General features: G+C 39.1%; 1 protein-coding gene across 1 annotated transcript; it reads right to left on the reverse strand.

Moving 5' to 3' along the window:
• Positions 1-15,537: 15,537 nt before the first annotated feature.
• On the reverse strand, positions 15,538-16,356 carry LOC114458052 (proline-rich proteoglycan 2-like). Its single transcript, XM_028440298.1, has 2 exons — positions 16,049-16,356; positions 15,538-15,784 (listed from the first exon to the last, which is right to left on the reverse strand). Exons 1-2 carry the CDS (start codon positions 16,354-16,356, stop codon positions 15,538-15,540), a joined length of 555 nt encoding a protein of 184 aa, XP_028296099.1.
• Between the last annotated feature and the right edge of the window lie 5,695 nt (positions 16,357-22,051).

Below are 22,051 nucleotides of genomic sequence, written 5' to 3' on the forward strand. Positions count from 1 at the left end.
TGTGGCCTGAAATCTTTAAAATTTCCTTATTAGAAGATCTCTTAACACAACACATTATTTTGTATTATTACTTTTAAAAATGGGACTACTATACCGTTTAGAGCCTCTATTCCACCATCTTGAAATCATGTGATTGGAGACGTCGCACCCCCCCATTTGCCTGTAAACATCCCATTGTTTTCTATTGGAATGAAGCATTCAGCCTGCTTTTTAGGTCATTTAGCAGCTTTTTAGATCATTTAGCAGCTTTTGCTGCTTTTGGTTGCTCTAAATAATCAGGAAAAGTTAAAGATGTCAATGTAACCCTCTTTGGTTTATCGAAAGAGGATAAAAACTAAAAAAAAAAAAAGATTTATGACCGCAGGGGCTGACAGTTCCAACTCTGCGGTCTGGTAGTAGACAATGAAGCCGAGAAGAAGAGCTCTCCTAAGTGACCTTTACGCACCCTTAAAGGTGCAGTCTACAACTGTTACAAAAGTGAGCAAAAAGAACCAATCAGCCAGGATTGTGTTTGATGGGCTGTCTAACAACTGTTGCTCACAGGCCCCGCCCCTTTCCCGGGGCTGTAGCGCCATCTTTTTTACAGTTTTATAGATGGAATTAGTGACTTTTCTCCTTCAAAGGTAAATACTGCTGCTTGATTTACATTATGTTTGATTTATAATTGTTACACTTGAACTCTGTGGTGCATGTGTTGTTAGTGTGCACACAGCAGCCTCTGTGTGGGCTGCTGTAAGTGACACTGTGTTGTTGCTGCTGTTGCTGTGGTGTGTGCACATAGACAGAGAGAAGCACTGCAGTAATATGCTTTTACCAGTGCATGTTATATTACTGTGATGTTGCTTTCTGGCTAATGTTTGCTTGTTAGCTCTTCTGAGGGAGGAACTTTGGAAAGTTTGGAGGCAGAGCAAGAGAGAAGCGGGGAGGGAGGGGGAGAGAGGGATCCAAAAGTCGTGGACTGCACCTTTAAACAGTGTGCAGTTGACCCTCTGGTGGCTAAAGTTAAAGTTAGTGAGTAATCACAAACTGTTGAAGATGCACAAACCCTGAGGATAGAAGTCCTTTTGGGTGGAAGTCCTTCAACAGTCCGTGATTATTTATTGATTATTTAGAGGAACCAAAAGCAGCACAAGTTGTCATTTTGAGCGAAAAAGCTGCTAAATGATATAAAAAGCTGCTGAATACATCACTCCAATAGAAAACAATGGGATGTTAACAGGCAAATTGGGCCGTGTGACATCATCAATCAACGGTAAAGTAGTCCCATTTTTAAAAGTTAATAAAAACGAATATGATGCATAATAATGTGTTTTGTTAGGCATAGATCTTCTAATAAGTACATTTCAAGGATTTCAGGCCACATTTGTACAAACAGTGGAGAATCTCTTTCAGTATTTCTAAATGCAGCTTTAATAATGGCTTCCAGCTCACGTACACAGTGTCACCTCCTTAAGGATCAGTTCATTGACTCTGTAAAAACAATCCCCCTGAAACGCCTAATGTTGAAATAAACTTTGAAGCAAACAGTGAATCTGTGTGTGTAGAATCCCTTACTTATTTTCACTCTAGGCTCCTGTTGTGCTGATGTTTATTGAATTTGTTCTCATTCTGATGTCCTGCTTTAGGTGTAAAGTGTTCCTTTTTTGGGGGTCACTTCCATTCTGTCTACATGCCTGTACATCAGGATTGTTACAGCAGACAAATAGTTTCATTCTAAGTGAAAAAAACCCTTATAAATAAACCAAAAGCTATAATATTACCACACATTACAGTACATTACCAGTTTTATTGCTTACCTCAACTAATATTCTAAACCACAAGTGCTACATGAGTGCTACGAGATGACTTATTGTTGTAATTAGCGCTATATAAATAAAGGTAAATTGAATTAATTAAGCAGTTCAGTGGTGGAAGGAAATCACAAAGCCAAGAGCTAACAAATTGATTTAGGACTGTTGGAACTTTTATACTGTTAATCACTGTGCACTGAATAATCTAGGTGCGTGCACACCGAGATTTTCATGCACATATGGGTTGTGTACACAATAACATTCATGCACCAATTACAAAACTTTGTATTCATTGCATTTACAGTTGCATTTGTGGATTTTCTTCCCGTAGATATGAATCTGACAAAAGGTAAATTACTGCCAAATCTATGACACGAGGTCACAGGCATCAGGTATAGAAAAAAGATCTGCAATGCAAAAACTGCACATTTGCATTTCATCTCAAAAAGTGTCATACAACTTGTTATTTTACGTTTTCAAAAAGACATTTTAAAATAATTTATTGTAGGGAAGTCCCGATACAACTTTTTAATTTGCGATATGATACCGATACTGCAGCCTTGCGTACCGGCCGATACCGATATTGATCCGATATCAGCATGAATCATACATACTTTTAAAAAAATGTTTTTTCTTTCTTAAAAAAAAATAATACTTATTTTGTAGTGTGGAATGTTAGAAAAGGCTTGATCAAGTGATGTTACTCAAGCAGAGAACAATAGTCAGCAACAGTAGGTGTGAGAAAAACTGACCCATTTATTATTAACTAATTGGTTACATAACTTTTAACCTTCAACATAATATCTACAGTATTCTACAATTTAATAAAATACATTTAAAAAATGAATTGTGAACAAAAAAAAAAAAAAACGAAATTTGAATCTGATATCCGGTATTCGTTTTCAGGCTGGTATTGGACCGATATCCAATATCGATATTGGATCAGGACACCCATAAGTGGTTGGTGATATATTTGATTCTGCTCTGAATCCCCTTTTGTGCAGTTTTGACTTTACTCGACACATAATGCCTGTGGCCATATGACGTTGTTATGACAATATATATATATATATAAATATATATATATTTTTTTTTTTCTGGGAAAAGTACACAAATGCAAATTCTGATTCCTAAATGTAAATTTGCAAAGTTGAAATTATTTTCTTGTGTGAATGTTATGTGAATTGTTGCACACAGTGAAAAGTAGTTTCTTCTTTTTTTCTTTTCTTTTTTCCATTGTCTGCACATGCTGCCAAAGGTCAACATTACAAGAAGTGCAATCTTTTTAAGACAGCAATGCATGTTTTGTTATTGCAATTAAATAAATGAATTTATTTTATTGCATAATTGTGACCATCACCAGCCCTCCCTGAGGAAGTTTCTTCTTCATGTCTCTGGAGAGCTATTACTCTGAAAGTACAACTGCCTCCTATTACAATTAAAATAAATAAATAAATAAATAATATTAGCTGATAGTTTTCAAAGCACTTCTTTCCCAATTCTTGACAACTTTTAGTCTTTAAATGTAGTTTTCCACCCCTCAACAGTCCATTTAATCACAAAATTAGCATTTCATATATTTGTCTTTGTTTTTGGTCCTTTTCTGCACTATGAAATTAGAGCAACTTCTTCCTCACAGTGCCAACCGCCCTGCATAAACAAACCAAAAAAGAACCGCCTACAGAAACTCCATCCTCATCTACAGCAGAGAAAAATCTGACAACTGTGGCCAGACTGAAGACTTGTGGAAAATCTCACTGCAGCAGAGACTGCACACGTTAATTACCTCCAACATTTCATGCAAACCAATGAGCACTTGATTTAAATCTTCACCCTGAAGCAGTCGGTGAGAAGCTAGAAGTGGTTTGGCAAGAGGACAGACATTCAAAAAAGGTCAAATCCTAATTCAAAGTGCTGATGCGTGCAAAATGTGTGGAGAAATCCCAGACAAAAGGATCTCAATCTTCCTCATTTCTGAAGCTTATCATGTTCATCTGTCCTTCACCTCTTCTCCCTCTTATCTGCACTCGCACTTTTCCTCATGTTCTTATTGTCTTCTAATTATCCCACAGCCTCGTCGACTCATGCACCACAATCCATCATTGGCCCAACCAGCCCTTCAACCCTACACACGCTGCATTCACAAGTCTGTCCTCAGACATTCATTTGCTAAAACACTTTGTTGAATCTGATCCAGTTATTGAATTAGTACAAAAAAAGTGTTGAGAGGCAGAAACGTATTGCTCTGATAAGCTGTTGCGCTTTACATTAGTGTAGTAGATTTGTTCTGCATCACAAATTGGACACATCGTTAACCTCTCAAGTTCAGTCATTACATTTTGAAGAAAAACACACGATCTGTGTCACTTTTCTCTCCAACTACCATCATGTCTTAAAAAGGATGACGTAAAAAGCAGAAAACTTATCATTTCTTGAGCATAAAAAGCACATAATGAGGACAACCAACATTAAACACCACATGCATGAATGTGGGTTGACTAAAAGAGCAGCAAATAGTGTTTCAAGGTGAAACGATACAGAGTTCATCACAAATGTTTTGTTTTTAAACCAGCTTTCTTTGTTTAGCGTTTAATGGACCTATTAACACTCCTTGAGTAATCTTAACTAAGAGTAGTTTAGTCGTTTCTCTCCACACAATAATAAACAATTACTTTGCATATTCGCCAACTTTAGATCAGCTCACCAAATTTTCATTTCAATCCGTTCATAACCAGTGTTGGGAACGTTACTTTAAAAAAGTAATTAGTTATAGTTACTCACTACTTGTTCAAAAAAGTAACTGCGTTAGTAACTAAATTACTCTATAATAAAAGTAACTCATTACCAAGGAAAGTAACTATTTGCGTTACTGTTAAAAATAAAAAATAAAAAAGTTGCTATATGTCAAATAATTCACATTTTTTAGATGCGTGTGTTGTTGTGAGGTGCTTCATTAAATTTGAGTTGCTTACAACAGAAGTGGACAAAGTCTTCACTCCTGGATATAATGAACACTTCACATACACGTTCTTGCCTTTGACTTAGTGTTTGTATCGTCACCTTAAAAATGTCAACTTTTCATCAGACTGCTCCACGCTCACCATCTCTGCTGCTTCATCCAATCTGCTCTGTGTGTGTGTGTGTGTGTGTCGCGGGTGCTGGCACGTCGCCTTCGCCAATCATAATCGCTCACCTTGTTTTGAACCCGCCTCCTCGTGCTGGCACATGTGTAAAAACACTGGCTCTGATTGGCTACCATGAAACATGACGCAGCCTAAGCCAATCATAATCGCTCACCTTGTTTTTAACCCGCCTCCTCACAACAGTCGAGTCAGAAGCCGGGGATGCTTTCGGAAAACATTTTATTTAATCAATTCATGTAACGCACCGCATTTCAGTAACGATATCGGCGTTGTAACGGCGTAAAACGTAATTAGTTAGATTACCCCGTTACTGAAAAACAAACGGCGTTACCTAACGCCGTTACTTTAAACGCCGTTATTCCAAACACTGTTCGTAACTTTTTGAGATATCCTGCTAACAAACATTAGCCCCTTGGTAATAATTCAGGAACACATTTAGTTTTAAATCAACAAACTTTAATAAAAACAAATAAAATATACAGACAGAAATGTTTCTTTAATACGAAGAAGCAGCCATTCTAATATATGCTGCGTATTATTTGCTAAGCAGTGTATTTTATCAAACACCAACAGTGTAATTAGAAAATCTATCTCTTTGATTTTTTTTTCAACTCTTTCAGAGTAATGTTTACAATCTGATTGGTTGGGTAACTCATATAACCAAAGACAGAATTAAATTGACGTTACGGAAATCTTACTGTCAAAGTTGTGAAGGGTGAGGTGGTGAGGGAGACCCATTTGTAGAACTCAGGAGGAGGACAAAGCACAAAATAATTTAAAGATCCTTCTTTTAATGACAGACAAAAACAAAGTAGAAACATAGCAAAATACAAACACAAACCCAATTAATCTGACCAACTGGTGACAACAGAGATTAACAGAGACAATGCAACAGCACTCACTCAGGGGCCGTATTCACAAAGTTGCTTCCCTAAATCCTTTAGTTTTCATCACCTGCTGCATGGAATTCACTAAGATTTCAGCAATCATTAGTGCACAAGCAGAAGTGGTGCAGACCGCCCCGATTTAAATGAGCGTTATGTTTGTTTATTGTGGAGACGTACAAGCACACAGATATATGAGGAAGTTAAATTTGAGGCAGATGGACTTCTCTGTTTGCTGCACAAACATTAAATAATGTAGAAAACTAAATAAACAAACACAAAGTTTTTTTGTTTGTTTAAAAAAAAACAACAAAAAAAAACTTAAAAACCTAATGATTTTTTTCCCCCTAATTGAATGTGGGTGCTCCGTCAGGACCTGTAACTTTGATGTGATCAGTCTATGAACAATAGGCAAATTCAGACAGAAACCTTCCTATTGATCTACCATTGATCTGAGTTAATGCAGTAAGTCTGTCAATCAGTTTGCATTATTTTAAGATGATCTACTGACCATAATCCAGTAGGTCTGAGCAGTGTCACGTACACTCATATGTGAACATTGTGCCATCAGTGATCACCACTGCGTAAATTACACATCTGATCCGCTGATTCTGGCCTGACATCATCACGACACGAGACTTTGACGGTCAAAACATGGAGAGAAAAACACAGACTGCAGCAGTGCCTCCGAAGCAACATCGATCCATGATCATATCTACTGTATATATCCATCTCTGCACACAGCAACCATCTGCAACCGGGGCCGCACGTCCAGCTTTTTTTCTCTCTCCATATTTCATAAATTGCTTTGCGTCCCCTGTATTGATTTATTTGCATTTCCTCCTCCCATATATCCGTCTCCTATGCATATTCATGAGAGGGAAACGCGCTAAATGGAATGAGGGTGCATTCTGGCGCACTGAAGATGAGCAGTCCTGATTCCCTGGGCTTTGTACTCCTTATTAGTGTGTGGAGTGACCTTTGCACACGTCTTAATACCACTAAACCTTTTGTGAATTCGCCCCTTAGTGTTCAATCACAAAAATAACTAAACCCCAAAACCAATTTTATTCTGCTGAAAACAAATGTATTTGGTATGATGTAGTGTCGTTGATTGATTCTAGTCCAGCTTTTCACATTTTAGTCAAAGTATTTCAATTTGGCGTTTTTTAAATGTAAAAATGTAAGAGTGACTGCCCTCTGTGGGTTGAAACCCAACTATTATAATGGAATTATGCTATTGGCTGAGAATGGTGGTTTGTGATGCATTCGTGCATTCTTACATCATAAACCACCACTGTTAGCCCCGCCCCTCCTATAAAAACTAGCACCTGTGGATTCTGCAGTCTGTGGTGAGTAGGTAACCTTGTCTGCAAGATGGATTCTGCTGGTGTCCATAAACACCAGAATCCATTTTGTACTGTTCCCGCCTTTGCCTTTTGAATCCGAACCGAAACGGTTCGAACCAATCATGAGGCAGTGTTGTGGTTTGGTGCGGGATATCAGGGTGGGACGAAGGCAGAAGCGCCGAAGCAAAACTGGAGCACGCGCAGTTGCGGAGAGAGGAACTGGCTGGGCTACCGCTATTAGCATAGCTCCAAATCAAAATAGAAAGATGTCGACACAGGAGGATGGTTAACGTGCCCTTAACTCACATACTCGTGATGCAAAAAAGTGACTCAACGACATAATGACCGCAGCATTACTATCCCAAAAGAAGGTTTTCACCAGCGGAGCCTTGCTATTGTAGTTATTGTGTCTGCGTCGCATGCCGATGACGACATTATCATTTTTTACCGTGTGATAAGCTAAAACAAATCATGGTGGACAGGCGCTTCTCCCAATCAGCTTCAAGCATTCTGTTCATGTCCCTCCCAGGTTCTGAAAGGATTCACCAGACACAGACCCAGATCGATGTGGAGAACTCTAGATAGAGGGAGGGGCTACACATCAATCTGGCTCTTACCAGGTTAGTAAGTAGTAGCATAGCATAGATTATACTTTGAAGATTTTATAGTATAGACAGGGTCTTAAATAGCTCCAGGAGCCCCGCCTATAATCAATACTTTTTTTTATTACCAGCCATAAATGCGCATCAGCCTAAACCTCAGGGTTTCATTCCTCTTTAAATATGCAGGGAAAGTTAATTGGATGATCAGGAGCACCCTTGTAGAAATGTCCAGCTCTGTCTCAGTCCATCACACAAACATACAGTGAAGACACAGAATCTATCCCCAGACCGAAACACTAAAAAAAAAGACAACATACAAAGTAAAAAGCCATCCACAAGTGTCTTGCCCTTCCTGCTCAGTAAATATACACTCCTGAATGTCTGTTTTTTATTTTATATATATATATATATATACAAAATTTAAAATATGTTCTCTTCTTGCTGACTCGTACCAGGAGTTGGGGACCACTGCTCTAGATCTCTCCAGTGAAGTATCTTTAAATGTTGTGTTATCAACACAGCAGTTATATAAATATACTAATGTACTAATACTAATGTAATCTAAAGATATAATTCCATCTTCTCATGGTTCAACATGAAAAAACATACTCTGTCCTCTGCCCTGTTACAGATTAGTGACATTTTCTTTCCTCATAAATTATCAAATGATTTCTTCAATAAACATATAATCCATTATTTAATGTCTGTGTTTTTTTTTTGGTTTTTTTTTTTATTATCATGCCCTGTGCCATATTTTAGGTGAAGTTGTTTTCTATTCTATTTCATTATAAAAGATTGAAATTTAATGTTATTTAACATGGTTTATTTGTCAATGCTTCAGTGAGCTTTATGTTGCCTAACAGCTGCAGGTTGATGACTTTAACTTGTTGTGTAGTTGATTTTTTTTTTAAGTCATGATTGAAAAATATGAACAAGTGGAAAACTGTGCTTTTAGCCAAGGCCAAACAAGCATTACGCCAAGGATCATGTCATAAAAAGCTCCATGGCTTATCACAGTTTCAAAATGTAATTACATTTTTAGTTAAAAATCAATCCTGCAAAAACTGGCTCCAGGGATAGTTAGGTTTTTTTTTTTATTATTATTACAAAACTGTATGATTAATGATCAGCTATAGGAGTAGGTGAGCTGTGTTCAATAAAATTCATTAACTCGTGGCTTCAGGACATAAATTGACTTCGTGTCTAATATCAAAACTTGCTGTCCAAAATAATAAGCCCCACATTCAGGATATTTACAAGCAAATGGAGGAATTCAATTAAATATACATTTATTCTCTTGTAATACTTCCAGAGAGGTATTAAGTCTGTGCATGTTGGCCCTTTAATCTCAAATACTCATCAATTAGAAACAATCTAAAAAAAAACAAGTTATATTTCTCAGCAAGAGGATGTCACTGCAGCTGTGATTCTCCACAGAAAGTATGTATTACTGCTTTAGACATGGTGAAGAATCCTGCTTCAGCTTTAGTGAAGCGTCGGGAAGCAAAAGTGTGAGAGAAATGAAAATCAGCCTGTCTGCTGAGAACAAATGACCTTAAATTCATTTTTCTCTTATTATCTGCCAAACCTCTACTCATTATTATTTCCCCTCAGGGACCTTTGCGTGTTCAGCAGAGACGGTTCTGTGGCCCTAAAAGTCAATATCTAAATTCTGATGAGGAAATGATTTACTGGAGAAGTGAATTTGATGAGGACAAACAATAATCATGTCATCTAAACCACCATTTTCCCCTTTCTTTTACATATTAGTGATTATAGTTTATCAAGGTGACAGTGGTGCTTAGCCCTGGAATCACAATATATTGAAGACATATTATGTTGTGCATAACATTTATTTATTATTACTATAAGTTTTACTAAATAGATTAATGTACTTTTTCTCTTTTTAAAAGAAAAAAACTAATGTAAATATAAGATGTTTTTCTTCTCTTCTTCTTCTCTTCTTTCTTCTTCTTCTTCTTCTTCTTCTTCTTCTCTTCTCTCTTCTTCTTCTTCTTCTTCTTCTTCCTTCTTTCTTCTTCTCTTCTTTCTTTCTTCTTTCTTCTTTCTTCTTTCTTCTTCTCTTCTCTTTTCTTTTCTTTTCTTCTTTCTTCTTCTTCTTCTTTCTTTCTTTCTTTCTCTTCTTCTTCTTCTTCTTCCTTCTTCTTTCCTTTCTTCTTCTTCTTCTTCCTTCTTTCTTCTTCTTCTTCTTCTTTCTTCTTCTCTAACATTTCCAGGCCCCGACCATTTGTAGCTCTAATTTCAACTGTGTTCATCCATCGCCATTTGTTATCATTTTGTCTTATTTTTATTGAACTTTCTCCTGGTGCTTTGCCTGTTTGTGTGTAATGGACGTGTGATGGAATCAAGCATTCCGCTGTGTCCGAGCCTTCCTACCTTTATTAAGCTGGGAGATGGTCCAGCCCTGAATGACCCTGGCTAGACTGAGTGAGAAGGTACTAAAAATTGACAGCTGTGCGTGATGGATAGCATCCACTATCACCGCTGGCAGCAATGCCAATCTGAACCACTTTGTGCAGGTTTACATGTATCTAAGAAACTCTAAATGTAATGCAACACCACTTGCAAAAAAAGCAACTAAATATGACATTTCTTAGGAGACTTGAAAAGCAGCCTTAATGTTGTGGGTTGCGCAACTTTTTGCAACATTTAGCAACAAACCACGTTTAAAAAAAAAAAAAAGATTTTTTTTATGTTACTTTTTGACCAGATTCGTAGCAATATTTGTAAAATGTGTGATTGTTACTTTTCTCATTAAAAAAAATAATATATATAATGTCAATGTTAAATTTAAATATAAAAGTTAAATCAAAATCTAAAAGTTAAATCAAAATCTAAAAGTTAAATCAAAATCTAAACGTTAAATCAAAATCTAAACGTTAAATCAAAATCTAAATGTTAAATGTCCATTTTAAATGTTAAATCCAAATGTCACGGGTAAAACTAAATGTGCAAATTCACCGGAAGTACCACAAATAAAATCTAACATTTAAATTTGACATTTAGATATAAATTTAGATTTACATTTAGATTTAGATTTCACATTTTTATTTTTTTTTCCAACAATGTCTTTATTATTTTTTGCTTTACAACACACAACAACAGTACAACCTCCCAGACACACACCTGTGCTTCTGCTTCTTCAAAAAGAATGTCATGTTACAGGAGTGTACAGAGACATCCATATTTCCAAGAAAAAAACAAAAAAAAAACACACAAAAGATAAATAAAAAAATGAATATAAAACTCAAAAGGTACAGTCCCAAGTCCGATTAGTCAATTCAAACGTTCCACTTAGGTGATAAATGGCACAGTTATATTTAAAGGCACCGTGGACTTTTTGACCTAAAGAGTTGACCCATGCGAGTTATTTTAAATCATTCCTCAGGCCAATATACACGCTTGACAGCTTGAATGCCTAGAGAACATTTCACTTTACGGCAGTCATGTGACCACAGGCTCGGATATATATAGTTCCCACATGACATCACAACATATGGGCATTTCCCGACCCGGCGCCATTGGTGAAACGAGTTAGCCTCTGTTTACAGCCCAAAGAGCAGAATATGGTAGTTTTGTTTTGGGTTAATGGTGCACTAATCGCCGCGATATTTCAGTTAAACGTGGATTCTTTAGTAAGGGAAGTCGGCAAGTCAGATCCGTAACTTCGGAATAAAGGATTGGATCTCAGGGCTGGGATGCGAAGCGGGGCTTGGCTCGTGCCGCGGCTACAGTCTATGGGCCAATCCTTATCACGAAGTTACAGGTCAACTACTGTCTGCATACACACTCAAAAGATGAAGGGAGGCTGGCCCGACTGACTGTTTGTTGATTTTTAAGACAGTGCTGCGGTGCTTGTGGCCACTCGGGCGCTTGATGTGAAAGTTGCCGGTTTAGCGCCCCTAGTGGCCAAAAGTTACACAGTGTGCCTTTAAATGTAATATTTAGATTTAACATTTAGATTTGATATTTAACATTTAGATTTAACATTGACATTGTATCACAAATTTCACATATATTGCTGTAAATGTGGCCAAAATTAACAATTTTTTAAACGTGATTTGTTGCTAAATGTTGCAAAAAGTTGCTGTTTATTTTAGCATGCGCAACTTTACAATTGGCGCCCCATACAATCCTGGTAAAAAGAGAGCAATTCTGAACATTTAGAATCAGTTCTGATCATCTGCTACAAGGACAAAAGCAACTGAACAACTCAAGGCTCTCTGTCGTCACTAATTACATTCAAACTGAAGCTACTGTATTAATCAGCCTTTGTACCTGCAGGAAAACCTACACTCTTAGTGAATTTGAAGAAAGAGCCTGAATCTGAGTGAAAGAGAACTCAATGGAAAAGCCTATTAGATTTGGCGATGGAATGGATGGTGTGCTAGCTGTGGGTGTGAGCTTTCTTACACACAGTTTCATCAGTGCTGGCAGAGGAAATGTGTGTATACACTGAAAAGGAACAGTGTTACGGGGCCTCTGTGCCTTCTGCTTTCTCTGGGCTCCGAGCTGGCTGCATGTTCATGCTTGGAAAGCAGCAGGTGGTCTGAGAATACATAATATGTGCAGTGTATGAAGAAAGCAGCTCCTGGCAAGAGCTGAAGAGAAAAGTCAGTCGACTCCTACTGTCTGTTTTTGCAGGGACACATTTAATTTTATTTTTAACCTTTTTTTCAATTAATGTTTAAAAAGTGCGACAGCGTATTAGGGCCACATTAAAATTAAAATGAATCTCAGCACTACGAGAATATTTCGAGAATTAAGTCGTAACCTAATGAGAAAAAAAAGTTGTATATTTATTAGATTAAGGTTGTAATATTTTGAGATTAAAGTCGTAATATTTGGAGAATACAGTCAATTTACACACCATTTTATAAAGCCAAGTCTTAAAAAACTTGTAACCGTATAGTGCTCAGAATTCCCTGGTCAAGTGAATGCAACTAACACCAATAGCCCTAAAGTTGACCACTTCCATTCAGGTCATATCAGTCTTTAAAGTCCATAAACTGATAAAAAAAAAGGCTCAGTATTTTGCCATGTGTGAAACCTAAAGATAAGTATATTCTCACTAAATGCTCCACATTCTCCATAACGCACGAGTGATCGCAACACAGACAAGATCCTGTTTGTATTTCATTTTTATTCTCATAAAATTACCACTTCATTCTCAAAATATTGTGATTTTAATCTCATAAATTTAAGATTTTATAAAGATACAAATTTATTCCCATAAAATTACAACTTTATTCTCAAAATACTATGACTTTATTTTGAAAATAAATGTTTTTGCAACAAAGCAAAGGTTAGGGCCTATAATCCAAGAATCCCTTTTTTTTTCCACAAATCAACAATCCCTTTTGTGGGACAATTCACTACTTCACAGAAACTGAGTCACCAGATTACATCCTGAAAAGGTCATGTAACCCCATATTAAGCAGGTCCGACTCTTCCACTCTCCATCTTAAGCCCCTAACCCGCTCCTTTCTTCTATCCTCTTCTCAATCAGACTCCCTGGTCCTGCTCCTCGGCAACTGTCAACATCTCTCAACAACCTTTCAATCACCTGCTGCCCTCCTCGCCCCTCAACACGTTTTTCAAGAACATCCCACATCCCACATCACGTAATGAAGCGAAAACGACTACAGGTATCAGGCAGCAGCAGGTGAACACTTCCCTGTTTTTTAACGTGTCTTTTTGATTGACCTGTTATAATCACTGAAAGCTGTGGCTTCCTTCATGGCCCACCTGGCTGAGAAATGTGCTTTCACTGGTAATCCCTCTCTTTTTTACCATCCTACATACCGGTTCAGTTTGTCCCTGCAACTCATGAAACACAAACGCTTCTGTCGTCAAAACACTTATTGGAAAAAAAACTGCATGAAAGAGCCAATAAAACAATGTGCAATAGATGTAAATAAGGATTACTGCTTACATTACATTTACCCCAAGACAAAGTTAGTTTTCCAAAACAAAGCTTTCATATTCATGAGAGCAAATCTGGCACACAAACTAAATCAGAGTCCCCTGGCTGTAATAAACAACACGGCTTTTCAAATTCTGCTTTATCAGATACACAATCAATATGCAAATGATTTTCAGGGAGCTAATTCATCCAAAAAGTCGACATGCTGATCTCAGTCTAGTGTTTTCCTGGAACAAGAATCCCCCCCCCACCCTCTCCATCTCTGCACAGAGGGAGCTCGGCTGCCTTTTAACACAAATACTCACACATGGGTGCACACAATGTGCTTCAAAGCCTGAGCTGGCTTCAAAATGCCAAATGCCTGCTTAACAACTCAGGTGCGCTAACACACATAATAACATGCAGTCACTTTGTTGTATTCCACAGGATTTAAGATGTTTATACCTTTCGCGACAATAAACAAGAATGTCACAAGTGTCAGAGTGGCCCAAATCCAACTCACTGTAAACATCCTTTGCTTTATTAGATATGAGGCTTTATTATTGCTGCTCTCATTGATTCGTTCAATCTCTTCCCTGCAGCCAAACTACACCACCTGTACAGTCTGTAAGCAAATCAAATGAAGAGTTCACAAATATTGATAGTTAATATTAATAGTCAATAAAAAGGGTCTACAGGTCATATGACAGTGTGTAAAAAGAAGCCATGTTCCTGCCTTCAGTCTGAATATCTTTGTCTGCAGGGCATCTGGAGGTGGTTTGGTCCCTGGGGCGGTGGTTTGGGCCTCCTTGATTCCCCTCGGGGGCTACCTGCCTGTCTGGTCTCGCATGTTCGAGACCGTGTGATGGTTCTCAATAGCGACTTTTACCCGCACATGAGTTTTGGAAGCACAGGCATGTCTGGGGCTTAGGGAAAACTCTTGTTCCTTGTATTCTTGTATCTTTAAAGAGGTGTTTTGATGATTTCTGTGGCCCAACAAAATGATGGCACTGTTTAATGAAAGAATATGGACAAACCAAGCATCGTTTGGAACTTTTGTGACCGGATATTAGCATTATTATTATTTTCATTAAAATAAGATGGTGTTAAAAAACGTAAGATGTCAAATGGTGACATGAGGACTTTAATTAGCTATGCTACGGGATTTCCTCCTGCTAAAGTGAGTGCTTGCGGATTAAGAAACCCCTCTGTTCAGCTTTTTCAATGAAATGCTTTTTAATACGTCAAATATATCATTTTAAAAATTAACTTGATGCGCAAAAACAAATTATGACTAGAATTTGCCAGTCAACAAAAAATCTATCGCAACCTCTGGTCACACTGTCTGACACAGCAGATTACACTCTACTGGACAACAGTAACATAACATTATACTATATCAGCACAACCAAAATAATGGCAGTTAATTCTTTCTTTTAATGCCCCCTAACTCCCTCTCCCTTGTTTCACCCCTCACTAGGTTGTAACACTGCCCTCTGTTTTTATATTTTCTAATAAAGTTTAGCTTACCCTTCCTTTGGGAGGGCCAGCGATGATCGCAATGAAGAAAAATGAATAATTAATGAGGGTATTACCGTATTTATTGCTCGAATAAAACATGCATAGCTGTCACAAAAAATTACATTATATGTAATGTTTACCTTTATTATGCCGACAAAAACGAGAATAGCTTGTATGTCATAGAAAGAAAGACTTGGTTTCAAATCACAGAGTGCATAATGTAAGTGTGTAATTTTCATGTTGGCCCTGTACTTGCATGGGTAGTGTACCCCAATTTCCTCCCACAGCCTTAACATAATCCTTGCACCGTCTGGGGCTATGCCTACTCACTGCTGGATGGCAGCCCTCCCAGGGGGCTCTTGCCCGGATGCTCGTTCTTGGGGATTCCCGGTCCGAGTGGGGTGCCCTCGGAGGCTGGCAGGTTCGGTGGGCTGGCTGGTCCGGTTTTGGCGGGGGTCTTACGGGGCGGGCAGCGCTGACCGTGCCCTTGGATGTCTGCGGATGCAGCGGCAGGTGGTCGCCCCTTGGATGTCTGCGGATGCAGCGGCAGGTGGTCGCCCCTTGGATGTCTGCGGATGCAGCGGCAGGTGGTCGTCCCTTGGACAGTGCTCTGTAGTGCTGGGGTCTATGGCTCAGCCACCTTGGTGCTGTGCATTTCGCATACAGGTAAGGCATGCTGACTAAGGCCTCTAGGGGGGCCTGATTTGGACAATAGCTAGAGCTCATTGTGTTGGCGATATGGGTGGGGATTGATGTGGGGGCTCTGGCAGGCTTAGCGTCCCCCTGGTGTCCTGAGTGGCCAGGAATGCGGCCAACGTCCCGGGGCGGGCTACTGCCAGTGCTGCCTCTGGACCGGTTCCCTCTGGCCTGGGATCTGGTCTCTGCTGACTCTGGGCCCGGACTCCGGTAGACGTTCGCTGGGTGACTGTCCGGCGCAGTGCCTCTGCTCTTCCGCCGGGATCTCGGACGGGGTGCCTTGGGGTGGGGGTTGCTGTGATGGTGGAGTGCGCCGGGTCCTCAGCACCTTGGAGCTTTCTCGGGTGTGTATGTAAGGACAGTTGCTGCCTCTCAGTCTGGGGTCTCTGGGTTGTCTTGGGGGGCTGCTCGGCCGTGGGAAGTGGCCTAGGGCTCCTTGGATCATGTTGTTGCCGCCGGCCTGTCTGCACCTTTGGGCTCGGGTTGGTGCCTGGGTTCATAAAAGTGGCTCTTGTACAAACATCGGTCATGGATGTACTGGGATGCCTTGGGCTGTGGGATAAGATCATATTGGGCTTAAACTTAGATCCAAATATCAGTTTTAGGTATAACCACTCGCTTCTTCCCTCTGTTCACGGCCACCATTTATATACTTCAGCTGGCTGCTGTGTCACCTGCTTCAATTTCTCCACACTTGTCACCAGACTGGCTTCAATGATTACACAACACAATATGCACAATGAGCCCTATTCTCCGGTCTGGATTTAAGCACTTTTTACTCACCTGCAGTTACACGCTTCGCTCCTGCTTGTATTCTCCGGTCCAAACTCCTGACACGCTCACCGTGCGTAAATCAACCAAAAGCACGTAGTCAATGAATGAAGGGCGGTCTGAAGCAAAGGGGGCGGACTGGGCCATGATGTCATTTTTGGGGGGCTGTTTAGAAATTACGGAACATGGAGTTTTCCTAACTCTTGTAAATGTCATTGAAATATGTGAAAATGATAAAGGGCACTTTTAATTTGAGACTCCTTTGTTGATAAACAATAAAGCAGGTTGATTTGATCAGATTATTGATCAGATTATTGCAGTGTGAGGATTGGACACATTTTTCTGTCTGAGCCACAGTTAAAATCTCTCTTTTTCCCCTCATATTAACACCAGAATAATGTTTGTTTGTGTCGTCATCATCATCATCATCATCATCATCATCATCTGCCATCAATGTTTCACTTGTTATTTATTCTTGTAGTGGCTCAAACTGTGGCTTTACATTGTACACAGTGTTAAAATAGCTGGACATTAGTCAGACGTCATAGTTTCATTGTAACGAGCTGCAGTTGCTGAAGCATGCGCCGAGGCGAGCACACACACACACACACACACACGCACACACACACATGCACAGCTGATAAGCTCCACGACGTACCCCCTTCCAGGACAAGGAGTTGGCAGCACAAGTAAAATGTAATGAAATGTAACACATTTTGTCCCGTCTAGAACTGGTAAATGTGAATATATTATAAATGCTGATGGTCAATCCATTGGCATACTTGTGTGACTCCCCCCACCCTTGTGACAGCATGGCAGTTTCTTCTGCAATAGTATGAGTCCGTGTGGCTTAAATTGTGACTAAGTCCATACTTTCAGTGCAATATAATATTTCACCTTATCGGCACGCTGCACTTATTCCAGGGTTAGAAACGTGTAAGAGAAAAAAAACTTAAGCAGACTGGAGAATATGCGTAAAGCCATATTTAAATAAGAACGCCCACATTTCAGGGCTGCTCCACCCAGAGTGCGTAACTGGGATGAAGGCACGCAATATGCACAACTATAACATCACATTGCACTCTCACCTTAAAATAGTTGACTCTTCCACCCCTTCCAACGTCCCACCCTGACTCCTTCTTCCATGTTCCCTTCCCCCTTACCTAGGTGTAACACTGCCCTCTCTTTTTATATTCTCCCTCTAATTAAGTTTTTCTTACCTTTCTTTAGGGAGGGCTGGTGATGGTCACAATTACGCAATAAAATGATTTCATTTATTTAATTGCAATAATAAAACTTGCGTTGCTGTGGCAAAAAGATAGCACTTCATATATAATGTTGACCTTCGACAGCATGTGCAGACAAGGCAAAAAAAAAAAAAAAACAACAATAAAAACATAATCTTTGCAGCTGATGTACCAGCAGAGCTCTGCAGCTCAGTGACAGATAAAGTAGGTACAGTAGATCAGACAACAGCTGAATATCTGACCTTTGCCCCTTTTCAACTTTGAGCACCTGCGCCTGTAGAGGTCTCTGCACTGGTCGCCTCGGTTACAACCAGTGCTCCTCAGTGTGTATTTGACCATCCTCTGCAAACCTTAGGGTTGTGGTGAAAAACTCATCAGACTGACAGTTGCTGAAATATAGTTGATAAATATACCTACATCCATATTCTTCATTATTCTGAAGTTTTGTTTGAACTTCTGCAGGTACACTTAATCATGTCTGCCTAGGTAATGATTAATTGATCTGTTGTACCAAACAAGTTGGTAAATGAAAGGAGGAGGGAAGACAAATATAGGTCAAGCAGTTCATGCCTTCTACTATCAATGCAAGAAAGGATTATCTCTCTACCTCTCTCTGCACCCTCTCTATCACTCTTCCCTGACTGCTCCTTTGATAACGATGAATAATGTCTTAAAGCTCCATCAGGTTGAGACAAGAAGGGAAACCAAAATGTTCAGGATACATGGACATCTGTAATGGATTTATCTTTGCTAAGCACAATTATATACTGTTTTTTTTTTTTTTTTTTTTTTTAATCAATATGCATGAGATTGTGCACCATGAATCTCTAAGAATTCAAGAGCAGAGCACAATGGCCTTCAGCTCTTGACTTATCTCTGTATGCTTTGTTACTCTGCACTGCTTATTTTTCCCCTAAGGGTTATTAAAGTTTTATATTACTGAACTACTTTAGGGTCAGCAGCATCCAAAAGAAGTGGGCACGGCAGTAACTCTGCTTCACAGCTAGAAGATTTCTAAGTTTGCATGTTATGTTGTGTGGACTAGCTGTTTTGTGGGACTTCTTTTAATTCAAAACATGTAACTCAGAGAGCAAAAACCTCCGCCAAGTGTCTCATATATCCTCTTTACCAGATATACCATTATCATTAACACTTTAAAGGCTTGAAAGACGATTCTATCCCCATTAAAAATGATCATAGATGCTGGTAACTTAGTTAGTTAGTAACGTGTTACTCTAATATGATATGACCACTTTTTTCAGTAACAAGTAAGCTAATGCAACGCATTACTATGTCCAAACCAGTGATCTGATTAAAGTTATTTTTTCAAATCATTAAGTTACTACACTGAACAAAAATATAAATGCAACACTTTTGTTTTTGCTCCCGTTTTTCATGAGTTGAACTCAAAGATCTAAAACATTTTCTATATTGTTCACAAATCTGTGTTAGTGAGCACTTCTTATATCAAGATACTAGACAGCATGATCATTGCACAGGTGTGCCTCAGGGTGGCCTGAAATGTGCAGTTTTGCTTTATGGGGGGGGGGTCTGGGGTAATGTCAGAAAACAAAATAAAATGAAGTTGCGTTCGTTGTTCTTAACATATATCTTCCCATACCATAACCCCACCACCACCATGGGCCACTCCATCCACAACGTTGACATCAGCAAACCGCTCACCCACACGACGCCACACACGCTGTCTGCCATCTGCCCCGAACAGTAAAAACTGAGATTCATCCGTGAAGAGAACACCTCTCTAACGTGCCAGACGCCTTCGAATCCGAGTACTTGCCCTCTCAAGTCGGTTATGACGACAAACTGCAGTCAGGTCGAGACCCCAATGAGCTTTGTTGGCATGAGAAAGAAGTTTACATTGTGTGACAGAAAGATGTACACACAAAAATCTATGTCGTGTTTATCTGTTCAAGCAGTTATCTTCATGGCTGGGCCCTACTTTGTTCAAAGTAGAATGTCAAGGCCTACCAGACTGACATTAAAAAATATGGAAATAAAATAAATATGCTTCACATACTCAGACAAAATAGGACAGGTACATACAAAGAAAATAAGACCGGTGAAAAAAGTTATTTTTTTTACAAAAACATGTATTAATTTTCAGATAGTAGTTTGCCAGGAGATACAGTATTGACGCTACTGTTAAAAATGCAGTTCGAATATACAGAGTTTTGGCAAAAGTAGTTGTGTTTTTTACGTTGACGTGATGGGCGGTGTTGTCGGCAGCAGCTGAATGCAACTGATAAAGTAACTTTGAATCTAATTGATTTACTTTTAGAATCAAGTAATCAGTAAAGTAACTTAGTTACTTTAAAAAAAATAGTAATCAGTAGTCAAATTACTTCTTCAAGGTACTGTAACTGTGGCAACACTAACAATATAGTTGAATGTTTTTTTATTTGTTTTTTCAAATCAAGATAAAATATGCAATCTGGGTCCGATCTGGATGAAACTTAGTGGGGTCCTTGAGGAACCAACCCAACATAACAGATCAGATTTATTAAAGAGCAGTCAATTTTGAACTGAGATGTGATTTTTTACATTTTGCCAATGATGAGCAATGAGATTTTTCGATTATTGAAACTGATTCAGAATCAGTATGTTGATCCAGATCCCCTGCAAACTGTAATGGAATCTTCCATGGCCTAAGGTCTATCTTTGGTTATACTTTTCTCAAAACCTGTTTAACACTTTTGACGTAATCCTGCTAACATACAAATAAATGAATAAACGTAACATCTAATGGAAGATGATGCTCAAACAGTCAGTTAATTTTTATTGTAACTGTTGGACTGCCTCTCCAATGGAACCCATCCGTCAGGTTTTTGCCCATGTAATAGGAGAACCTGCAAACTCCCCACAGAAAGGTCATCGGGTCGATCTATCTCAAGGCTGCTTTCTTGATATGAATAAGCAGGATCATCAGCAAGTTTTCTCTACTAGAAGAAGTGCTCCTCCAAAAATATGGAAATTGTGATGAACTGGTTACTTCTATATGATGCAACCTGCCTTTTGTAGGATTACAAAGAAAAAAGGGATCTATCATGGTAAAACTTCCTGTAGAAAGAGGATTTAATGAGTCTGTGTTTTTTTTCCACAGAAGTAAGTAAAGCATTTGCGTACCTTTGCTTAGCATTTGAGGATTCGATTATTTAAGAATTAAATGCAATCCATTGCCTCTGGTTGTTAATTTGCAATGAATTTTTCAGATTAAAATGTGTTTAATAAAACGAAGTGAACTAAACCTGCTTAAATGTCATCTCACCTTATTCAGGCGGTTAAGGTGGGCCAATGCATTGACATGATCAAAGCACAAGTCAAAGCAAACACAGAGGAAAAGCTCGGAGGAAGGAACGACTTAACATGAGAAAAAGCCTGAAAGCGGGGAAAAGCCAAATGTGTGTTTGGAGGAAAACATGAATAATGGATAGCAAGCAGGAATCCTATGCAGATGAGAACAAATTGCAGCCTCTCAGAAAGAGCAGCATTAAAAGAGATAATACGGGAGACATTAGTGAAGGAGCTTTTTGACTGTGTGATGGCGTGCACACACGTATGAGCATTAGCGTGCACTGAATAGAGGGACCATCTCCTGAATGTGCTTGACAGTAATGAGGCAGAGGATTTGAGCAGAGCCTGCAAGCAACAGACAGGCCAGCAGACCATGTCAAATTACCCTTATAAGGGACAACAACATTATGTCACCACATTCTAATCTGGCTGCTACAAACTACAATTGGTCTTTTGGCGAAACGAGGGTCAGTAGCAGATGGTTAGAAGCTGCAGCTGTGGAAGTCCCTGCCACCCGCACAAACGCAGCGACTCAGACCCTAACCTCATTTACATCAGTTTCCAGTTTCAGACCAAAGTCAATTTAGGACAGGGCAGGAGTGTCTGGGAGTTCAACGCCTCAGGTCTTTTTGGAAGGTTGTCTGCAGCTGTGCTGGTTTGTTGTCAGAATATAAGAAGAATAAAGTACAAAAAGCTTACGCAGCGCCATTCATTTTAAAGGCAAAAAAAACATAAACGATTGAAGGAAAGTTATATAGTCCATCCTTCAAGTAAAGCTGCTGTATTCACATCAATGTTTAGGCTTTAACG

This window comes from Gouania willdenowi, chromosome 24, assembly GCF_900634775.1.
Source record: "Gouania willdenowi chromosome 24, fGouWil2.1, whole genome shotgun sequence".
Classification (NCBI taxonomy): domain Eukaryota; kingdom Metazoa; phylum Chordata; class Actinopteri; order Blenniiformes; family Gobiesocidae; genus Gouania; species Gouania willdenowi.